Here is a 22,126-nt window from a genome sequence, read left to right as displayed (position 1 = left end):
GAATCGTTTTTCCAAATCTGCGTTGCTGCACATTGCGTGGCTTTGTGTGCGTTTGAATGTGTGTGTGTGTGCCCGCGCGCGCGGCCGCGCGCAGATTCAAATGATCCGCCATTACGTTTCGTTGCTTAGTCCCGCCCAGCCCACAACGGTTAGCTACAAATCTGTCTCTGTCGTCGATCTGTGTCAAGGGCAAGCGGGAGATTTGAATTCAGAGCTATAATCGTATTCGACAGAAGCAGCCGTGAGCAGGAGCGCTGCTGAACACATATTAGCTGTAGTCTGGTGTCAGTCAGTCAGTCCGGAAATAACGCGCCCTTTTTCAGTGAGCCTGGTTCGTCACAGCAGACCTCATCCCGACCGATCAACGGCTGAGGTAAGAGTCTAATACTACATGTAAATGATATTTTATATTACATTTGTGTTAAGTGGTTAGACTGTTTCCATGCTAACGTTAGCATTCTTAAATTATGTTCAGTCATAACTGGCGTCGAGGGCAAAACACAAATGCAGCATGGGTCTTTTCAATTATCGATCTGTGTTAAGAAAGATCAGTTGAACTAACTTACTTGTTAACTTATAGACCTAAAACAATCTTTAGTAGACTTGTTATTCATATTAAAGTCCATAATTGTGTATAAAATCTTCGTTATGATAGTCAGTAACATTAAACCAATCTCTTAAATGGCGGGACATTTTGAAACCATGTCTGGAAGCTGAAAACTTTATTTTTCAAATTTTTTATTTTTTTTTCGTAAACTTTTTTTTTTTACTTTATTTTATTATAGTAAAATTGTAGTAAACACGTTTTTAGCTGATTTTTTTACCATTGTAATAGCCACAGTTTTACTAAAAATAGGCCTAACGTTACTGTGTTTCTTTTGTTTATTTCGTAATAGTTAACATGACTAACTTTATTAAGACCGTTAAGAAATCGAAATACTGTCTGTAACTTAACGTACTTGTTGATGATACAGGAAAGCCTAGAACAGGAAGACTAGAATATGAATACAACATGATGAACCCCTAGGTGTATCTAGGTCTAGGTCACAGTAAATCATATTCATTTAATGTTACTTTCTATAAATGTAACTTAGCTAAAATCACATGGCAGCTCAAAATATTACTGCTGGCCTTTCCAGCTCAGCTTCAAGATCATAGTCAGTTGAGTTTTTGCATTGTCCCAATGGAACATATTCTGACATGTGTAAATCTAACGTTAATACTGAGTTTTAAAATAACTTGTGTGTGTGTGTGTGTGTGATTTCAGGTCACGTGGAAAGCAGATGATCATGGCAAACAAGGTATGGGAAGAATTCATTAAAACATAAAAATCATAATGGTTCTGATTCCATATGTTCATAACAGTCTTCTGATTCCATATGATTGCACTAAAAGTATGCACAAGGTTTGGATTTGCTACAGCAAGATTACGATTGTGTTAGATTCCACCCACCCATCTTTCTTTCTTTTTTTTAACTAGGCTCTGTCATTTAGAAACATGACTTTTCCTATCACTAATATCTTAATGACACATATCTCTACCTTTTAATCCAGCCAGATGATCTGACGGTTGCTGCTCGCATCTCAGCCTACCTGATGGAAAATTCTTGCTGGATGAATGACCTTCACCTTCAAATCAGCCTTGCCAAGACAGAACTGCTTATGGTTCAACTTTCAGCCAAAACATACTTGCTGTGATCCTGCTGATTTGCCTTATCATTAGGAGGATCAGGCCCTTCCTATCGGAGCTACACAACTCTCTTGTTCTATCCAGACTGGGCTATTGTAATGCTCTCCTGGCAGCTCTTCCAGTATCAGTCAAACCTCTGCAACTGATCCAGATGCTGCAGCAAGAGTTGTCTTTAAAGGTAGCCCTATGCCTAAACTCACTGCTTCAGATCTATGTGTCCTCCAGAAGCATGTGTTCTGCAAGTGAACGGCGCCTTGTGGTGCCATCATCCCAAAGAGACACAAAACCACTTTCACTGACATTTACCTGGACTGTTTCCTGGTGGTGGAATGACCGGCGCAACTCAACACATTTTCAAGAAACTGCTAAAGATCCATCTTTTTCATAAACACTTCACCCAATAATACTATATCTTTGTAAAAAAAAAAAAAAAAAAACCTTGCTATGTGTACTGTGCGACTAACTGGGACTTGTCACTGCACTTGTTGCTTTTTATTATCTTTAATTATTATCTTAATTGGTTAGTCACTTTAGATAAAATGTAATTGTAAATGTTAAAATAAGTTATACTGTAAAGGTATACGGTAATTGCTTTTTATTGTGGATATATTTACATGTTCTAAATTATATACTAAGGATCTATTTCCTATCAATCACTTATCTTGATGTTTAGTGTTTGTTCAATTACTAATACTGTAAATATGCAGCAGGTATTCTGTACTCATACATTTAGTTAATTTAAAAGAAATTGACTGTACATTTGCTATTATTAAGAACTTAATTAGAGATGTTGTGAAATTGGATCGGTACAAATAAAAATAAAAACTGTAAATTTACAAACATTTGTATTTGAATTTATGTACTTGTGTGCATTTTTTATACATAATTTCATTGTTATTTTACACAGAAAAACTATATTAAAAGAAAATTACTGTAGATAGACAGCATTATTATATAAAATTATTTGTATAAAACCTTAAATTTACAGTATTTAATTGTTTTAAAGGTGTATATGACTTTTTTTAAACGTTAAAAATCCCAATAATTACATACGATTTTATGTAATATTAAAGATATAATCTGTTATTTAATTATGGAAAATTACTGTATTTTAACGAGATTGTTTTTTGCCGTTATTTTACGGTAATTTTCTGGCGCCCCAGCTGCCGGAATAATACCGTTTTTTCACAGTTTTTTTTTTTACAGTGTAGGCTACATTGTAAAACTAAAGCATGCAGATTTTACATTAAATAATCATTTGATCTGACTGTGCTGAACACTCAAGTTCTCAGGAATTATATATAAATATATATATATATATATATATAGAGAGAGAGAGAGAGAGATGCATTAATGCTTTTATAAACACATATGAAGTTCTGACTCAATTGTTCTGAATTGTTGTTTAGATATTTATAAATACATGCATAAATATGTGCATACGACACAAATCCGAATTAATCAGATCATCAGTATGCACAAGTGAGCATTTCATTAAAAATTAACATCACCATCTGGAGGAGTGTGAAAATGAAACTTTGAAAATGAATTTGGACTGTGATCATCTGCGTCAATGTACTGATAAACATCTGTCTATTTATAAAATCTCAAGAGGAGAACTTGCATCAACTTACCCCAATGATAACAGTGTCATCTCCTTGAAATGTGGGGATATATTTGTCTCCACGGAGGGTTTCGGACTGATTCAGGGGTCTGAACCGACACAACACCCTGATGTTGCATTCTGCGCTGTTATTATCATCAGCCATCCTGCGATGATGCTGGACTGAAGCCTCCTACAGATGCAACAATGCCGTGTGTCTCTGTTTCTTCAGATCTAATGCACACAGTCCTGAGGAGATGAACAGCGTTCACTGACAGGAGAAATAATCAGGATGAATAATCCGTTTGATGAGAAGCGCGCGCCCAGTGAACGTCGCAAATGCGCATCAAAACATTGTGCAAATAGAATCCGTCGTTAAAACATCAGACCAAACGCATAATACTGGGGTGTTTTCTGTGCATCGCTCTCTCGAGGTTGTGTTGTGAGTGTAATCAGTGCTGCAGATGTGCAGTGATGCTGCAGGGATACGGAGACACACGCGCGTGGTACCGCGCCTCTCTGATTGGTCGGTATTTGACAGGGGGCGGGGCTTGTGCTGTCAACACGACAACTTACATTTATTTGAGCCAAAAACTACTTTCAGACAGCACAAAGAAATGTATGTATACACTTTATGGCTTATAAAGACTTTATAAACCCTGATATATTAACCTTTATTAAAAATAAATTAAAATAAAAAACAAATTATCATTGTTAAACACAAGCACAATAAATCCAAGTTGCATAAATAGATAGAGAGAATAATATAAATTCCATAAATACATAATTGTGAAAGAATACATTACGCAAGGTATACAAGTAAATTATAACGAACTAAAGGGCTTGAAATTGAATCCTCGCGAGATTGCGCGAGGTTTTGTTTGTGTGAGTGACATCATAGCTGTCGTTGTGTCCTGTCTGTGTACGCTCGCGCGTCATCCGCATCATTCAGCCGTGTATTTCTCCTTACAAACTGCAGTAAAGAAACACACACCGCATATAAATTCATATTAAACTGCTTTTACATAACGCGCTGCAATGGCCGACCCGAAGTATGCCAACCTGCCGGGCATCGTAAGTGATTCATTCAGTCCATATCAACAATAACAGTGCGGTATATTAGCATTAGCATTAGCCGAGGCTAGCGGTCTGAGGGGATTCGGAGCGAAACATTCATATATAAATTCACATTTACAGACTTACTAAGTGTCCTTAGTAAATATAAGACGCACACGATTGTAATGGAGTAATGGAGTTATTTGACATTCTTGAATTTCTAGATTGTTAAGAGGTGTGTTAGCTTACGTTTGCGACGAATGCTTGTTAAACATAACAGACAGAGTTAATAAATATCGCTTAAAATACAGATTTTCCAGCAATCACTGTTGCTTATATGTTGTGTAAAGGGGCTGTTGCACACCTTTATTTTGTAGGTATGCTGTGAGAAATAGATGTTAAGATGCTAAGGGCGTTGGCCAGATGTAAGATTGCTGGATTATAATGTCAATATTTTAATATGTCATGTTATTGCAGTCTTTTATTATGCTTATGTCAGTCTGTGTTGTTTACATTAGCAATACTGTAAGTCTGTGGTGCTTACTTACAGGTTTTTACATTTGTCCCCTCAGTCTTTAAAATTACATCCATAAATAGTTTTATTCAGTTTTTTCCTCCTGCTTTTTTTGGATATTAAATGTAAATTAAATGTATATAAAGTTTGTGTGTCACGGTACTGTACCGGTCAAAAGTTTGGAAACATGACTATTTTTAATGCTTATGAAAAAAGTATCTTATGCTCATCAAGTCTGCGTTTATTTGATTAAAAAATACAGAAAAAAACAGTAATATTGTGAAATATTCAAAGCTGAATTTGCAGCATAATTTCTCCAGTCTTCAGTGTCACATGATCCGTCAGAAATCACTCTAATATGATGATTTATTATCGTGCTGCTTAATATTTTTTTTTTGTAACATGTGATACTTTTTTTCAGGATTCATTGATGAGTAAATAGCTAATAAAGAACAGTATTTATTTAAAATTTAATCACAGCTTTGATCATTGAAATAAACTATATTTACAATTACATTAAAATAGAAAATTATTATTCAAAATTTGAATTATATTTCACAATATTACAGTTTTTTTCTGTATTTTTGATCAAATAAATGCAGGCTTGATGAGCATAAGAGACTTCTTTCAAAAACATTAAAAATAGTTATGTTTTACTATTTTGACCGGCACTGTATATATACAGTCAGTGTATACACACACACACACACACACACACACACACACACACACACACACACACTCTCTCTCTCTCTCTCTCTCTCTCTCTCTCTCTCTCTCTCTCTCTCTCTCTCTCTCTCTCTCTCTCTCTCGAGGATTTAAGTCTGATATGTGCCTTTGACATTATTTTACTGAAGTGACATTATTATTAAAATGACATAATTTCCTCTCAGGCCTCCAACGAGCCGGACGTCTACGAGACGAGTGATCTGCCCGAGGATGATCAGGCGCAGTTTGAGTCGGTGAGTATCTGTGTGTGTGTGTGTGTGTGTGTGTGTGTGTGTGTGTGTGCAGTGACTCACATTAGAGCTAATTCTACTTTCCCTCCCCGTTCACTAACCCACCATCACTGTTTGACCCGCTCCGGATGCTAGTTTGTGCAAGTAAGACGTCCATGTTTCTCTAATGCAGTAAATGCATGGGTTGAAATCTTCCTGCCTTTCGCCTGTTTTCTAATCCGGGACAGTCACACAATTATTATTTTGGTTCTTATATAACTAGTTTTGCCTGTGTGTGTATGTTGTGGGCTTATTATTACATTATGATAAAGGTGTGAATTGGTAAAAGTGTGTTACAGGTTGTAACCTGCTCTATATAGTTATAATGAATAACCTCGATGACTCAATGACTGGTTTACTCCTGTAATATTATCACTTTGTTTATAGAATATGGCTCGTGTATTCAGGGTTTCTAACTTAAATATGTAAACTTAATGCTGTTTGTTAGAACTATCACTAAGTTCCTGAGAAATGGTGTGGAGTGACGTTTAGCTGTTTAAGTGTGTTTTAAGGAACAAAAGGTGGTAAATTTGACCGTTTGACAGAAGTTGTGTGTGTGTGTGTGTGTGTGTGTGTTTTCACTAACTTCCTTCTATCACTCTGCTTATAGAATATGTTCTTATATTGTATAAAGCACTTTAAAAGTGCTATATAAATAAAAATGTACTTCTAGGGCTGCACAATTTGTAAGAAAAAAATCTAATTTGCAATTTTTTAGAGACATTTTGTGATATAAAATGCAATTTAAAAAAAGTTTGCTGTGCTTATTTAAAGGGCTGCACAATTTGGCCAACATTTTTTTATTATATATCAGTATGAATATAAAATACCAATTATAATTTTTTTTAAATATATTATTAATATTACCAAATAAAAATGTTATACAAAATATTAATATTGTAATATTTTACCGTAAAATCGGAAATGATTTAGGAGAAATAATTAGTGCTGGGCAACGATTAATCGCATCCAAAATAAAAGTTTCTTTTTACATGATATATATGTGTGTGTACTGTGTATAATTATTTTGTGTGTTATTTATGTATAAAATATTTATACTTTATATAATATCAATTATGTAGAAATATACGGTATACACATACAAATATTTCTCAAATATATACATGCATATGTGTGTATTTATTTATATATATACAAAATAATTATACACATGTATTACGTAAACACAAACTTTTATTTTGGATGCGATTAATCGTTGTCCAGCACTAGAAATAATGTAATAACTCTACAACTGTAAAATTATAATATTATAAAATTATAAACAACTAATATTCATGGGTGTCTTAATTATTTTTGTATTTAATACATTTTTTATATTGGCCTTAAAGCAGCGAACATTTATTTTTGGTTGCACTTCATTTTATGGTGTCATTGTTACAGTGTAATTATATATTTAAGTCCTGAGTAATATTAGTTAACTACATGTACTTACTATAGGGTTAGGGTAGGATTTGGTTGAGGGTCACTTGCATGTAATTATGCATAATTCACTGTTATTACTATGGTAAGTACATGTAACATGTCACCCTGGATCACAAAACCAGTCACATGTCACACTAGTTTATCTGTGGCAATATCCAACAATACATTCATTGTATGGGTCAAAATTATTGATTTTTATTTTATGCCAAAAATCATTAGGATATTAAGTAAAGATCATGTTCCATGAAGATACTTTGTAAATTTTCTACTGTAAATATATAAAACATGTATTTGTGTGAGTGAATGCTGCACAATCGTGAACATAAATGAACAACTTTAAAGGAGATTTTCTCAATGTTTAGATTTTTTTTGCCTCAGATTCCAGATTTACAATAGTTGTATATCAGCCAAATATTGTCCTATCCTAACACACCATAAACCAATGGAAAGCTTATTTATTCAGCGTACATATGGTGTATAAATCTCAATTTAAAAAAATTTACCCATGTGACTGGTTTTGTGGTCCGGGGTCACATGTGTAACAAGGAAACTGTAATCGCAGTCTTTGTGATTTGCAATTACGGTTTTATTTTGATGAATTGTGCAGCCCTTCTCCCTCCAGTCTCTCCGTATGTGTGTAACTCTGATCTGGATGCATTGCTTCCCTCATCCTTCTTATTCCTGAAGTGATGGAGTCTGTGTCACTAACATCTGCTCTCTTCCCAGAACAACACGACTAATGTTTGACATGCTCGTTTTCACAGACTGTCTCGTGTGTTTGAGTGCTTTCAGCATTTGCTCTTGTGTAAAGCTCTTCTTAGCAGATGGAGATAACATTACCCACTGACCTGAGAGCAGTTTTGTGTTCATAAGATGATCAGATGAAGAAATGCAGGATCAGTTGTAGGAATGAGACCCTGCGGCTCTAGATAAGACTGATGAAATATACAAGCAATCCAGTGATACTCACAACACAGCGCTCTGTTCTCCCTTCCCTTCAGCTCCTGTTGTGCATGTCATATGATAACTACATTAATATCTCTCTCTCTTTCTCTTCCTCACTCTCTTCTGTTTTTCTCTTTCTCTTTTGCTCTAACTGTCTTTGGGGACCCAAGGAGCTGGTAAGAGTTTCTGATTCCCCTTTAACACCCAGTGACTCTTCTAAACCAATCAGATCGCGATCTGTGCATGTGCATCTGTGAACTCCACACGCATTTGGACTAATGCTTCCCCTTCTGAGCATTAATGTGATTGGCAATACTGAACAATAATTAATGCCCTGTAAAGTGCAGACTAGTATTAGATCTCTTTAATCTCTTAACTATCACCGCCTTAACTATCACTTGTTTTAATAATCATATATTAGGTATATTTCGAAAGCTTAGAAACTCAAAAATTCATCCTGTGAAAACCATTTTGAAATTGGACATTGCGTTACCATGGAAATGGTACTTTAAATTCTTTTAGCTGGCTCCTCCCCTAGTGGGCGTCGTCAGGTTTCATATATTTCAAAATTTATTTTAACTACTTTATTATCATCATATAAGATATCGTCGGATAGGTCTGAGTCTTAAGGTTCCATATTTGGTGACTATTTTGTGATAGATGTGATATTTGGACAGAAATGTATTAATTTGTTACAGGAAAATGCATCAAAAAAATAATTCTATAGAATGCTGTCGACGCCCGGTGGATGTTTTTGGTACAGAACAAAATCTCAAAATCAAAACTTTTTGTGATATCAATTTGAAATTTGGAACACAACTTTGTTAGATATATGGCTTTGATTTTATAGTAAAATTATTTGTAAAATATATATTTTATATAAAATAATGCGATTCTCTTATGCTCATCAAGCCTGCGTTTATTTGGTAAAAAATTGGTGAAATATTAAAAGCTTTAAGATTTTGATCTTGGTCACATGATCCTTCAGAAATCATTCTAATATGCTGATTTATTATCAATGCTGGAAACAGTTGTGCTGCTTAATATCTTAATATTTGATTAACAGTAAATCTAAACTTTCATAATTTTTTTCATACTTAACATAGGTCTATATTCTAAAGCAATCTTGAATAACAAACATTTAAGTTTGGATAGTGCATTTTCACATTTATTCTCAAAAAGGGGGAGGGGTGACAGTTAAGGGGTTAAACGTTTGACAGGAACATTACAATGTAAAATGTGGAAGCAAAATTAGTCAGTCGGTTCGTGAGATTCGTAAAGGTCCTGCATCATCTCTGGTTCTCCGTCATGTCCTCGTCTCAGTGATTCTCCAGAAATGAGAAGTCTGTGTCTGCAACATATGTGCTTTAAATGATGGTGAAAATGCCCTTCGTTCTGACATTCCCAGCCAATTAAAAACAGAAAAGTGTCAAATACCGTGTGGGTTCACCGTACGCTTGCATTCATCAGTCTGTGGAAGTGTGTGTTCATGTTTCTCCAGCTTAATGGCCACAGTAGACGCCTCAGAGCAACGAACAGACGTTTCAGCTGCATAGTGTTCTTTCATAATGAACTTTTAGTAGTTTTTACTAAATTAAATGTACATTTAAAGCAGGGAATGAGCCATAGAAAGCACCCTAGTAGTAACACACTAAACAGTTTTGCAGTCAAGCATAGATGTTTTCAGTTTGCTGCAGTATTTTAGACGATTCTGGAGCTTATTAAACACCGTCGGCTTGAATCTCCTCCTGTCAGATTGATGTGTGTGTTTGAGAGGATATATTGTTTGGTGCACGCACTGATGCATGATGGTCTACGAGTCACGTGTTTCTGTTTGAGTGAATTAAATCAGTTGAGCTGCACAAAAGTCCTGTGTGATCACGACACGCACGTCACTCTTAAAATCAACATTTCAATCAGCCACGCCCCTTCTGTGGGAGGGGCTTATCTGCCTCAAAGATTCAGCCAATCAGAGCTTCAGAAGCGTCTCCTTTATGATCAGCTGCATGCGTTTCTCGTGTGATTGGTTGATAACTCGTCTCACAGGAGGAGCTGTGCAGCGACAGCGTGGAGCGGATCGTCGTCAATCCCAACGCCGCTTACGACAAGTTCAAAGACAAACACGTCAGCACCAAGGGTTTGGGTGAGTACAGCGATGTGATCTCACATCTTTGTTATGTTTGTTGTTCTCATTTGTTACTCTCTTGTGAATGTTTAAATGTCAACTTTAAATTTCACTGGTCGTTTTCGTAAGAGACGAGATGCATTCAAGCTGTTATAATGAATCAATGCCGACTCATAAAAACATCTTTTTGATAGCGTCTAAATTATGTTTCAGTAAAGATGGTTAGTTTATAATTGATGTTTGTCAACAAAGTAAGGATTTGATCAATAGTATAGTTTACAGATGTGTAAATTCAGTCAGAGAAACTGGATCTGGTTTTGCTTGTGTCTGACTAATGTTTTACTTTTATTATAGTAAACAAAAACCATTCGATTTTTTTTTACTTGAGATGGACATTTTTTACCAGAAATTAAATAGTCAGTAATTGTAGTCAGTAATGTTATTCCTTAACTCATCTCTGATCACCAAAATGTAATATTTAAAAGTTTTTTTCTTGAAAAAATATTTCTTCATGCCTTAAAATATTTTGAATGTAACTCGACACTCTTGCCTCATTTAGTATACGCGGTTCTATGAATATGCAAATGAGCCCCGCCTCCGCTCACTCACTCAGCTCAGAGATCCACTGGTTGACGATCACACGTTGATCTGATTGGTTACAAGGTAGTTTGTGACGTCAGAAACACCAGCGATTTCAAAGCGTGTGTTTGAGACTGTCTTTGGTTCACTGCAGTTTTAAGGAGGAAATACTCCGCAATGGTGTCGACTTATGAACTTACACATGGTTTGTCTTAAAGCATATTAAAAACACCACATAGACACATAAACAACATTAAAAGCTGGATTTTCAACAAATATATTTTATATCAGCTAGTTGCCAATGCAACATTTCTCATTTTCATGTAGTTTAACTTGATGTACTAAAATAAATAAAAATGTATCAAAAAATTATTAAAATGACAAAAAAGCACAACAAAATTACTAAAAATTATATAAAATAATATATATATATATGCACAATATTAATAAGATCTATAATACTATTTTAATGATGCTAAAATAAGACTGGTGTGATTGTGTGCAGATTTCTCGGACCGCATCAGTAAGACCAGCAGGGTGGGCTACGAGTCTGGAGAATACGAGCTCGTGAGTGATTCGAACCGCTTCTTGATTCCTTTGGTTTATTGGAGTCCCTCATGGTTTGTCCTGATTAATGTCCTCTGGTCCTGCAGTTAGCCGAGGGCTGTGGCGTGAAGGAAACTCCTCAGCAGAAGTATCAGCGGCTGGTGAACGAGATTCACGAGCTCTGCCAAGATGTGGAGCGTATTCAGGTCAGAACTAAACATCGGCTTTTCTTTCACGTTTCCGAGGTCTCATATACTCTCACCATCTGCAATATTCACATAAAAATTTGATTGAAAAATTAAATAAAAATGACATGACTATAAATAAGTTTAAATTTAATAGAAATGAAAAAAGTAATAAATAATAAAATGATAATCATTTATAATAATACTTTTTCACAGTATAAGTTGGTTCTTTATACCGGAAATTATATCTGTTATTTTAGTTTTATTTTAGTTTTGAATTGGATTTTATTTTTATATATTTTTTCAATTTTATTTCAATCATTTTTTTTTTTTTTTTTTTTTTTTTTTGATATTGCTATTTAGGTTTAATTCATTTTCATTTCAAGTTCTAGTTTTTATTGAAACATCTGCTTCTCTTTCATTCATGCGAGTTCTCATATCACCATCTGCAATATTCCATAGAAAAGATACAAAGTGTCAATTTTGATTTCATGGTGACTTGTTTCCACCCCTGAAGAAAGCAGTGCCGCTGACAAACAGCTCATGTTTTACTGTGACGTTCATGCGTGTGTGTGTGTGTGTGTGTGTGTGTGTGTGTGTGTGTCCTGCAGGTCACCACTAAAGAGAGCAGTGCCGAGGAGCGCTTGACTCCGGTGGCTTTGGCTCAGCAAGCGGCTCAGCTCAAACAGCAGCTGGTTTCTGCTCATCTGGACTCTCTGCTCGGACCCAACGCCCACATCAACCTCACCGACCCTGACGGAGCTCTAGCCAAGTGAGTCGAGACTTCTGTGGCTGCTTGCAGAAACTGCTCAGACTAGTCTTAAAGGGGTGGTATAATGAATAATGCCCCTTTTTACAAGATGTAAAATAAGTCTCTGATGTCCCCAGAGTGTCTGTGAAGTTTTAGCTCAAAAAACCTAACAGAAATTTTTTTTTTATAGCATGTTAAAATTCCCCCTTTTTGAGGGTGAGCAAAAACGCTTTGTTTTGTGTGTCCCTTTAATGACAGCTTGAGGGGGGTGTATTTTTTTTTTATAACTCATCCGTTTAAATTAAATTGAGCCTTAAAGTTCTGCATAATTAAGGGCGTGGCCACTTGAGTGACAGGTGGATTGCCGCTGATGTCACTACTAGCCGTTTGTCTGCTGTCTGTTAGCATCACGTCACCTCAGCTAATTCGCCTCTTTGCCCATTTTTGTTTATCCGGGATTGACGCGCTAACAAGATGGCGACGGCCGGCTCCGCCCACTTTGGGCTTCAAAAACGCTCTTCAGAAACATCAACGTCACGGACACTACGGCCTTATGCAATATTTACACTGCTCTTATTCCAGTAGATTAATGTATATGTCTGGGCAATGAAATACATTTATTTATTAATTTATTAATTTAGGCTATTTATCTGTCAGAGTCTTCTGGGTTAAAATGGAATTACAGGTTGTTGTTGCACTGTCTCAGATTTTGTCCAGACCTCGTCTATATCAAGAATGTGTCCCAAAACCAAGGCCTGTAAAATATTTCTGTTCAAATCCTGTGTCTTCATATCTTCAGCCCTTGAAATTACTTCAGTTTTACAGCCTGAAAATCACACTATCTGGGAAGCAATATTTGGACATTAATATAATGAAAGTATTATTCATAGGCATTATCTACTTAAACGGTGATACATTTTGAAAAATAAAACTTGTGATTTGCTTAAATATCTGATCCTTCTGCTATTACAAAACACAATTTTGGCTGTTTATAGCATTATCTCTTTTAATGTGATGAAAACACTAAATAATAATTTTGACTATGTATTGGTAAGTAATTTACGGTGGTGTAAGGTGCTGGAAAAAGCTTTAAAATGGACCTTGAAAGTGCTTGAATTTGACCTTGGAAAAGGTGTACGAACCCTGAATACAACACAGAACATGATGATTTATCATATCGGAGTTTCCTGCTCTTATATGTGTGTGAAGCATCTCTTCTTCTCTGTTTCTCTCGGCGCAGGCGGTTGTTGACTCAGCTGGAAGTGGCGCGGGGCGTTCGGAGCGGTTCAGGAGGAGAGGGAAAGACAGCGCCGCCCAAAGGCCCGGATGGAGTGATTCTCTACGAGCTTCACAGCCGACCAGAGCAAGAGAAGTTCACTGAATCTGCCAAGGTATGGCTTCGTATAACATCCGGCGTACTGGTAAACGGATCACAAAATTCACGGTTCGGATCATTTACGGTTTTTGAGCCACGGATCGGATCATTTTTCGGATCAGCAATAAAAAAGAGACTCTTTTCAGACTCAAAACAGAGCGATCTCTGTCAGTGATGGGCGTATTCGTTCAGTAGATCCAACCAGTTACATGCCCCTCTTCACAGCCGAGCTGAAATGCTATTTGCTGACGTTACGCAAATGAGACCTAACCAATACTATCGTATTTTTTTTGTATGTTTTACAGTTTTTAGAGAAGTGCATGACATGAATAAAGCGTAATGAATTCATTTTTGATAATACAAAATGAACACAAAACACCAGTGCGTACAGTAGCTAGTCAAGTAAATTGTTCAAAGTGCAAAATACCACAAAACTAAGACCAAAACACACATATAATAAAAACAGGTAAAGAGAAGTAAACAGTCAACCTCCCGCCCACTTAGCTCAAACCAAGTGAAAATGACAATGTTAATTCGTCTTTGCTGCATTTAACCACCAGCTTGCGTTATTAAACTGTTTTCATTACAATGGTAAAGTGTAAATTTCTTTCTTTGATGCAAATATGCCAACTTCATGAGCCTAGCTCTATCTGTTCGCCATCATTATTGTTTATTATTATTATGTAAGATTATTTCGTCCCGGGCCCAGGCAACACTGTCAGCTGGCCTGCTTGCGAGTCCTGAGTTTTTTGCCTGCGTTTAAAATAGTTTGAATGTGTAAATTGGCAAGACAAAACGCATCCAAATTATACAATTTCACTCTATGATGGTTAAATTTAGCAGTTAATCTGCGAATTGCATGCGTGCCGAATCGTGGGACAGCTGGTCCGTACGGATCATCTGCAATCCTATCAAAAATCCTGTGATCAAATACCTAATCCGTTGTGATGTCACTTCCTGATGTGTTTCCTGACGCACAGCTTCTCTCTGTGACTGTAGGTCGCCGAGCTCGAGAGGCGATTGGCTGAACTGGAGATGTCGATCGGCTCCGGCTCGGATAAACAGGTGAACGAGACACGTTTACCAGCTAAACTGATGGAGTTAATACACACACACACACACACACACACACACACACACACACACACACACACACACACACACACACACACACACACTGATAGAGTTGGTGCACGAGACACGTTTACCAGCAATACTGATGGAGTTGATGCTTTTAATCCTATAAAGCCACATATTTGATACATGAATTTCTAAAGCCTCTAAATGATAAACATGATCTGATAAACCTGTCAGTCTCCTCCAGTCCTTCTGTCTCTGATTGACAGTTTAGACTCTTTTATAAAGTAAAAGTCTTTTAGTTTAATTGTACAAACGTCCTTCAGCTCGTGTCTTTATGATCTGAAATCTGCACTGATTTTTATCAAGTAAACATACGAATAACTTTGATATTGTTAGTAATATTTAAACTGGACTGAAGCAGGTTTACTTGATTATCCATCATCATTTAATATAAAAATCACGAGTGTCAAACTGAGGAAGGTTTATATGTTCGTCTCTCAATCATCATTGTATTGCGTTATATGTTTTAAAACTACAGAGCTTTGAACATAAAACTAAGCATTTAAATATCATGATCTTATTATAAGACATATTATTGGCAGATATTGATATTTATATGCATTTTATGTAAGTATCTGCTACTGATATAAAGATCTCACTGATTTACAAGCATCAGAATTTCATATAATTATCAGAATCTGCAGCAAACCGCATATTTTTGCTCAGTTTTGAGTAAAATTGAGCTGTTTTTCCTCCATATTCTCACTATATCAGACTATATGAGCCATAAAAGCCTGATGCATCAAATATGATACTAAACATAAAACACACATGCAAACTTTTGAACCTTTTGTGTGTGTTTTTTTTTAGGGTCCGCTCAGTGCCGGGGTCCAGGGAGCCAGTCTGACGGTGAACACACACACACACACACACACACACACACACACACACTGATCAATAAACAGCACCATTAATATTAACAACCAACATCTTGACTGTCAAAGAGTCGCATTAATGAAAATAAAAGGAGTTTAACATGCATGTTAGTGACTGGAATCATCAGAAAATACATAGATAGCAGATTAGGAGACCACTTGACAACTTGATGTAGAATGAGTGAATGTCGTTATGTGATGGGAGTAATAATATCTCATAACTCATAGGACACTATCGAGCTTCTGCAGGCTCGTGTCAGTGCGCTGGACGCCGCCACACTGGACCAGGTGGAAGCCCGACTACAGGTGAACATGAGGATATCATCATCATCATCATCATCATCATATGAGTATACAGTCAAACCAAACATTATTCAGACACCTTCAACATTTCTCACATTATCAGTTTATTCACGATAGAAAATAGTATTAAAATATGAGCAGAACTCAGTTGATATTTGACTGGTTTTGTCCGTCCTTCTGTTAGACTGTCTCACACATGAATTATGTTGAATATCTGTCAGCTGTTAAATTTAACTACACAATTAGATAATACCAGTTTAGCTCAACCAATCACCAAGCAATGCTTCATTGTGTTCAGTCTGTGTGTAAAAAGAGCATTAGCAATTAAAGACAAAACACTTCAGCAAAACATGATCAGCTCAAAGTGTTTGAGTAATATTTGGTCACAAATTTGTATAAATGTTACAGGTAGTCGCTGTATGAAGAATTTTTGGGTGTAATATGTCACAGTTTACTTTATTTTGCTCTCCTCACTTACATAAATAAACTATAGTGTCCTGCACACACTAGTAAAGAAATATCAAAAATGAAATCTCTGAATAGTTTTTGGTTTGGCTGTATGTGGAGCTGTTACTGTGGAGACTGACTGTGGTGTGATTTCTTTCAGAGTGTTCTGGGGAAGATGAATGAAATTGCCAAACACAAGACGGCCATCGAGGATGCTGAGACCCAGAATAAGGTGCGTCCCACATGACTGAATGAACCAGGTGTTGTGTACTGATGACATCATCAGATGCAGTATGAGCAAGTGTCGTGTACTGATGACATCATCAGATGTAGTATGAGCAGGTGTCGTGTACTGATGACATCATCAGATGTAGTATGAGCAGGTGTCGTGTACTGATGACATCATCAGATGTAGTATGAGCAGGTGTCGTGTGTTTCAGGTGTCTCAGCTGTATGATGTGGTTCAGAAGTGGGATGCGATGGCCACGTCCCTCCCACAGGTGGTGCAGAGACTGACGGCTGTCAAAGAGCTGCATGAACAGGGTATTCTTTCACTTTATCATCACTTTCATCTCTATCACTTCATCACTTTCACTTCATCATCACTTTCATTTCATCATCCCTTTCACTTCATCATCCCTTTCATCACTTTCACTTCATCATCCCTTTCATCACTTTCACTTCATCATCCCTTTTATCACTTTCACTTCATCATCCCTTTCATCACTTTCACTTCATCATCCCTTTCACCCCTTTCATCACTTTCACTTCATCATCTGTTTCATCTCTATCACTTCATCACCCCTTTCAATACCTTTTTAATTGGCTAGAAAATTTGGCAAAATGTAAAAAAAAGTCAAAAAATTTCCTAAAATGGTCTCATTTTCTTTCTGCAAAATATAATATATAAAAAAAAAGATCATTATAATTATTATAATTATTATTAACCCCCAAAATAATAGTACTACGAATAATAAAATTGTTGTTGTTGTTATTATTAATCCCCCATCCAAAAATGTGATTGTTATTATTGTTATATAATAATTATTGTTTGGATATTTTGAGAGGGCGTACTTGAGAAAATACGAGAGAGGCCGTTCATGTCCAATTTACAACTAGCAATTTCCAATTTCCGAATAGGAATTTTTCAACCTGGAAACTCGTATTTATGATGATTCCAAAAATGTTATTGTTATTATTGTTAATAATAATTACAGATCATTTTAAGATAAGTTCTATAGCAGCAAAATATTTTATTATTATTATCATAATCCTCCCCCAAAACAATAACAAACCTCATCAAAATAATAATTAGAATTAGAATAATTGCAGATTGTTTTAAGATGATCTGTTGTTCTATAGCAGAAACATATTTTTTTTTGTGGGGTGAAAGAAGACTTAGATATTTCTGTACAGTTTCATGAGATTCATTTTCAGTAATTACTTTATGATGGAGCGACCAAAATTAAGTCACAATCTCGAACTTCGAATTAAAAAATGTAATCGTCGCTGCTGCCACGCCCCCATGTCACACCCCCATGCCACGCCCCCATGTCACGCCCCCACGCCACACCCCCACGCCACACTCCCATGCCACACCCCCATGCCACGCCCCCACGCCACACCCCCATGCCACGCCCCCACGCCACGCCCCCATGTCACGTCCGGTCGGCTTGCCAAGCGGAAAAAAGCACAATGCTAAATCATAAATCATCAGATGTATGTACAATAACATTACGATGTCCAGCAATCGATTTAAATAGTACATTGGGTTTAATTTGTCGTTTAATGAGGTCTAATATATGTTGTTAGTGGTGAGAATTTTCACGTGAATAAATACATTGATCCGACAATTTTAAGTTTGTATTTAAATGGTCCAGTTGCAGAACTTTTGCCAAGCGTGTCAGAGGTTCTGGGCTCTAATCCGCACTCGTATAGGTTTATTTTTCCTCATCAAAACCGATTATGTTTATCAGTGGTTGTATATCAGGCAGGGACACGTTTGTGTGCATGTTGTCTTGCAATTTCACCGGAACGAATAGAGAGTCTCTGAAACGGATTGAAGCGCACGTCCGAGTGAAGACTGTGTGCGAGCCACAAGAGAACACAGTCTCCGCGCCACTGATCACAACGAGCACTTTGATCACTTGACTTCAAAAGCAACACATTTCAGCGCTAGATCGCCTCTTATTTATTAACAAACGAACTAAATGAATGCTCTGCTAGTGAACTGGAGATGTTTTATTTATTTGTATTAGTATATTAGTGCCGCGCGATGTTTCAAAAGTGGTGGGGACAATATCGACCTTAGCAAAAAGTGGTGGCCACAGGTCCCACCCGTAAATTACGCCTATGCATAAAAGTCTAGTCAAAAAATGGCATGGCAATTTTTTTTATCGAATCGAAAATGTAATCTAATAGAGGATTTGGAGAATCATGACACCCCTAGTCTAAATACAGGAAGTATTCATGCCGTTTGTACAGGTGTGTATTATTACTTTATTCTTCTTTCCGTGGTGTTTCAGCGATGCAGTTTGGCCAGCTGTTGACCCATCTGGACACGACACAGCAGATGATCAACAACTCTCTGAAGGACAACACCACTCTTCTGACGCAGGTAATGCTCGTGAAATACACTACAACCAACATTTATTCAGACACCTTCAACATTTCTCACATTATCACAGTTTATTCACTATAGTTTAGAAAATGGTAATAAAATATGAGCAGAACTCAGTTGATATTTGACTGGTTTTGTCCGTCCTTCTGTTAGACTGTCTCACACATGAATTATGTTGAATATCTGTCAGCTGTTAAATTTAACTACACAATTAGATAATACCAGTTTAGCTCAACCAATCACCAAGCAATGCTTCATTTTGTTCAGTCTGTGTGTAAAAAGAGCATTAGCAATTAAAGACAAAACACTTCAGCAAAACATGATCAGCTCAAAGTGTTTGAGTAATATTTGGTCACAAATTTGTATACATTTTACTGGTAGTCACTGTATGTATGAAGAATTATTGGGTATAATGTCATAGTTTACTTTTTTTCTTTATTTTGCTCTCCTCACTTGCATAAATGAACTATAGTCAGGGTTCCCACGCGTCCTTGAAATTCTTGAGAGTTTGTGAATAAAAAAAAGAAAAAAAAGTCAAGGCCCTGGAAAGTTGTTGATAGTAAACACACACAGATACAGGTCCTTGAAAGTGCATGAATTTATTTTGTGCAAATGTCCATATAATCAAGTCAAGTCTTCATTTATATAGCGCTTTTAACAATGTAGATTGCGGCTCCAAAGCGGCTTTACAGAGATACAAGGATAGTTTAGAGTAACAGAGATAGTTTTGGCTTTATAGCAGTTCTTGAATAAAGTTATTTTCCAGCTAAAGTTAATTTGATTGATTCACTTCCATCGCAACGATCATTAGTTATTAAAGGAGAACTTGGTAACTTTTTTAACTTAATAAAACTGTCTAGAAATCATTTGGATGGTTAAACAACCTGTTCTGGTGATATTGGTGACTTTCCCCGCTCCCCCCAGCGTTCCCAGGCGGAAAACCAACCTTGCAACTTGGGGACTACCGTCCCGGCAAGATAGAAATTGGAAGTCTCGTGAGAAGCGAGAACTAGAACGAGAACGAGCGCGAAACACGAATTGCTTTATGGCAATTCGACATAAACACACACGCATGTATGATGTATCACCAGATTACCCACCTCGGTAGACATAGCTCCACGCGATACAGTTGGCTTGCTCCGATCAAAACAAACGCACATGAGCAGCGGTAGAGAGGGGGAGGAGGCCGCCGCAAATGAGTTTTTATGACCTTGTTGTGAAATATACGCCCCCCCACAGCTGTAGGGGGAGCTCGTGGGGAAAACATGCGACAACAAAAGGGAAAATCAGCGAAGAAGTGACTAGAGTTCGCTAGAGTTACCGAGTTCTGCTTTAACACGACACCATTCTAACAGGAAACTCTACACAGTCTTTAAACGCGAGACCTGTGAGAACGCTGATGGCGTGCACATGTGTATTACCAGTTCAGTCTATTGGTATGTGCGTTTGAATATATGTGCGCAGGTTTGTAATTCCCTACAAACCAAGCCTTAAACAACTACTTGTCTGGCCTTAACATTTTTGATACAGAATTGTATCACTTCAGGGCAGATCCGCGAACCGCATTTTCCCGACAACGCTTTATCTGTAGAGTGGGAAAGGGATCCTCCATAAGGAGAAACTAGTTGGCACTTTAGCACCCCACTATGACATCGGGTCCAGGCGCAGGTCCTTCATCAGATCTGGGAAAAACCTGCGGAAAAACCTCGGGATAAACAAAAACACTAAAATGAGCGTAGATGCCATTCTTCTTATGATGTAACGAGTACATCAGGATTTATAGGATCCCTTATTTATTTAATCCCTCCGCTCCGCTAATGTGTTATTCCGCCAACACTTCATGGACTATGCGCACTAGCTCGCTTGATTTACGTTAGTTACGCGCATTTACGTGTTACGTCGTGTTTCCCGCGTGAGGTACTTTGTGTTGTACGTTGCCATGACGTTCACACGCGCAAAACTGTAACAATGTATCTTACAGGGTAACACGATGTAACCTTGCTCTCACTTGAAGTGTGTCCCACATTAAGTCCTTGAGTTTGAGGGTACTGGACCTGGAAAGTCCTTGAATTTGAAGTGAACCGAGGAGTGGGAACCCTGTAGTGTCCTGCACACACTAGTAAAAATGATATCTGGTGTCTGAATGATTTTCTCAGGTCCAGCAAACCATGAAGGAGAACCTGATGGCCGTGGAGGAGAACTTCTCCGCACTGGACCAGAGGATGAAGAAACTCTCCAAGTGAAAGCGTCTCGCGTGAGGAGAGAGAACGAAGGAAGAGGCAGTTTGACGTTCCTCACATTAGAATCCAGCTCTTTTTCTCATGTCGCCCTCTTGTTTCTCCGCAAAGTTTAGATGAAGTTCGAGACCAAAATGTTTCACACTACAAACATCCTAAAGCTTCACCTTTTCCTCCTGAGACGCTTCATCCGTCAGATACTGTAAGTCACGCACACAAACGCAAACCCAGAGTCTCAGACTGCCTGTCTGTGAGATGATCTGATGATGTCTGTAGCAGAGAGAGAGAGATTTGAAGCACTTTTCCATCACGATCGACGTGGACTTTGTTTCGGAAGTGAGCAGACGCTGTGTGTAAATACAGGCTTATATGTACTTTAACTTGTTCTCATGAGAGATCGCTTGCAACCGTTATTGTATTAATGTGTGGAACACAGTCCACAAATTATGATAATTTTCCAATATAGAATTTCAAAGGCATCTCTGGATAATAAAATGCTTCCAGAAATCAGTCTCATGCTCTTGTTTGTGTATAAAGTGTCTGTAAAAATGTTGTGCATAACTTTTCCAGGGTTAGAAATCAGTTTTCCTGATGCTGATATTTACGATTTAATCCATTCACTCGTTATACGCATTGCTTTAATTCACTACATATTATTTTCATAAGGACATTAGTTTGTTCTCCAGCTTAGTTT

The 22,126-nt window shown here is 37.1% G+C and overlaps 2 protein-coding genes and 1 long non-coding RNA gene across 7 annotated transcripts in view; 2 read left to right on the top strand and 1 right to left on the bottom strand.

The window, feature by feature from the left end:
- Window positions 1–2,212, top strand: part of LOC309474251 — a 2,409-nt gene extending 197 nt beyond the window's left edge. Inside the window, exons 1-3 of the long non-coding RNA XR_014197268.1 lie at window positions 1–373; window positions 1,268–1,301; window positions 1,555–2,212. The exon at window positions 1–373 is cut by the window's left edge and continues 197 nt beyond it. This is a non-coding gene — a long non-coding RNA (uncharacterized lncRNA). The remainder of the gene's footprint in view (window positions 374–1,267; window positions 1,302–1,554) is intronic.
- kif5ab (kinesin family member 5A, b) overlaps window positions 1–3,787 on the bottom strand; it is a 54,190-nt gene extending 50,403 nt beyond the window's left edge. For 2 of the 4 annotated variants that reach the window (XM_082136364.1, XM_082136365.1), the window contains exon 1: window positions 3,325–3,787. In XM_082136364.1, coding sequence (XP_081992490.1) covers window positions 3,325–3,459 — 135 coding nt within the window. In that variant the 5' untranslated portion in view covers window positions 3,460–3,787. The remainder of the gene's footprint in view (window positions 1–3,324) is intronic. The other 2 variants (XM_082136367.1, XM_082136366.1) reach the window with 1 other exon arrangement.
- A 406-nt stretch (window positions 3,788–4,193) lies between these two features.
- On the top strand, window positions 4,194–21,942 carry dctn2 (dynactin 2 (p50)). 2 transcript variants are annotated; one of them, XM_082136484.1, is made up of 14 exons: window positions 4,194–4,367; window positions 5,757–5,837; window positions 10,302–10,392; window positions 11,459–11,520; window positions 11,607–11,705; window positions 12,296–12,456; window positions 13,676–13,826; window positions 14,810–14,875; window positions 15,761–15,799; window positions 16,054–16,131; window positions 16,736–16,807; window positions 17,016–17,118; window positions 19,101–19,192; window positions 21,352–21,942. In XM_082136484.1, the coding sequence occupies exons 1-14, from the start codon at window positions 4,332–4,334 to the stop codon at window positions 21,436–21,438; spliced, it is 1,218 nt and encodes a 405-aa protein (XP_081992610.1). In that variant the 5' UTR covers window positions 4,194–4,331; the 3' UTR covers window positions 21,439–21,942. The 2 variants fall into 2 exon arrangements, with proteins under 2 accessions (XP_081992610.1, XP_081992611.1); XM_082136485.1 differs by having other exon boundaries at window positions 4,195–4,367; window positions 5,757–5,825; window positions 10,296–10,392.
- Window positions 21,943–22,126: the final 184 nt, after the last annotated feature.

Source organism: Leuciscus leuciscus (genome assembly GCF_965113295.1).
Source record: "Leuciscus leuciscus genome assembly, chromosome: 14".
NCBI lineage: Eukaryota > Metazoa > Chordata > Actinopteri > Cypriniformes > Leuciscidae > Leuciscus > Leuciscus leuciscus.
This window is presented reverse-complemented; position numbering and strand designations above follow the sequence as displayed.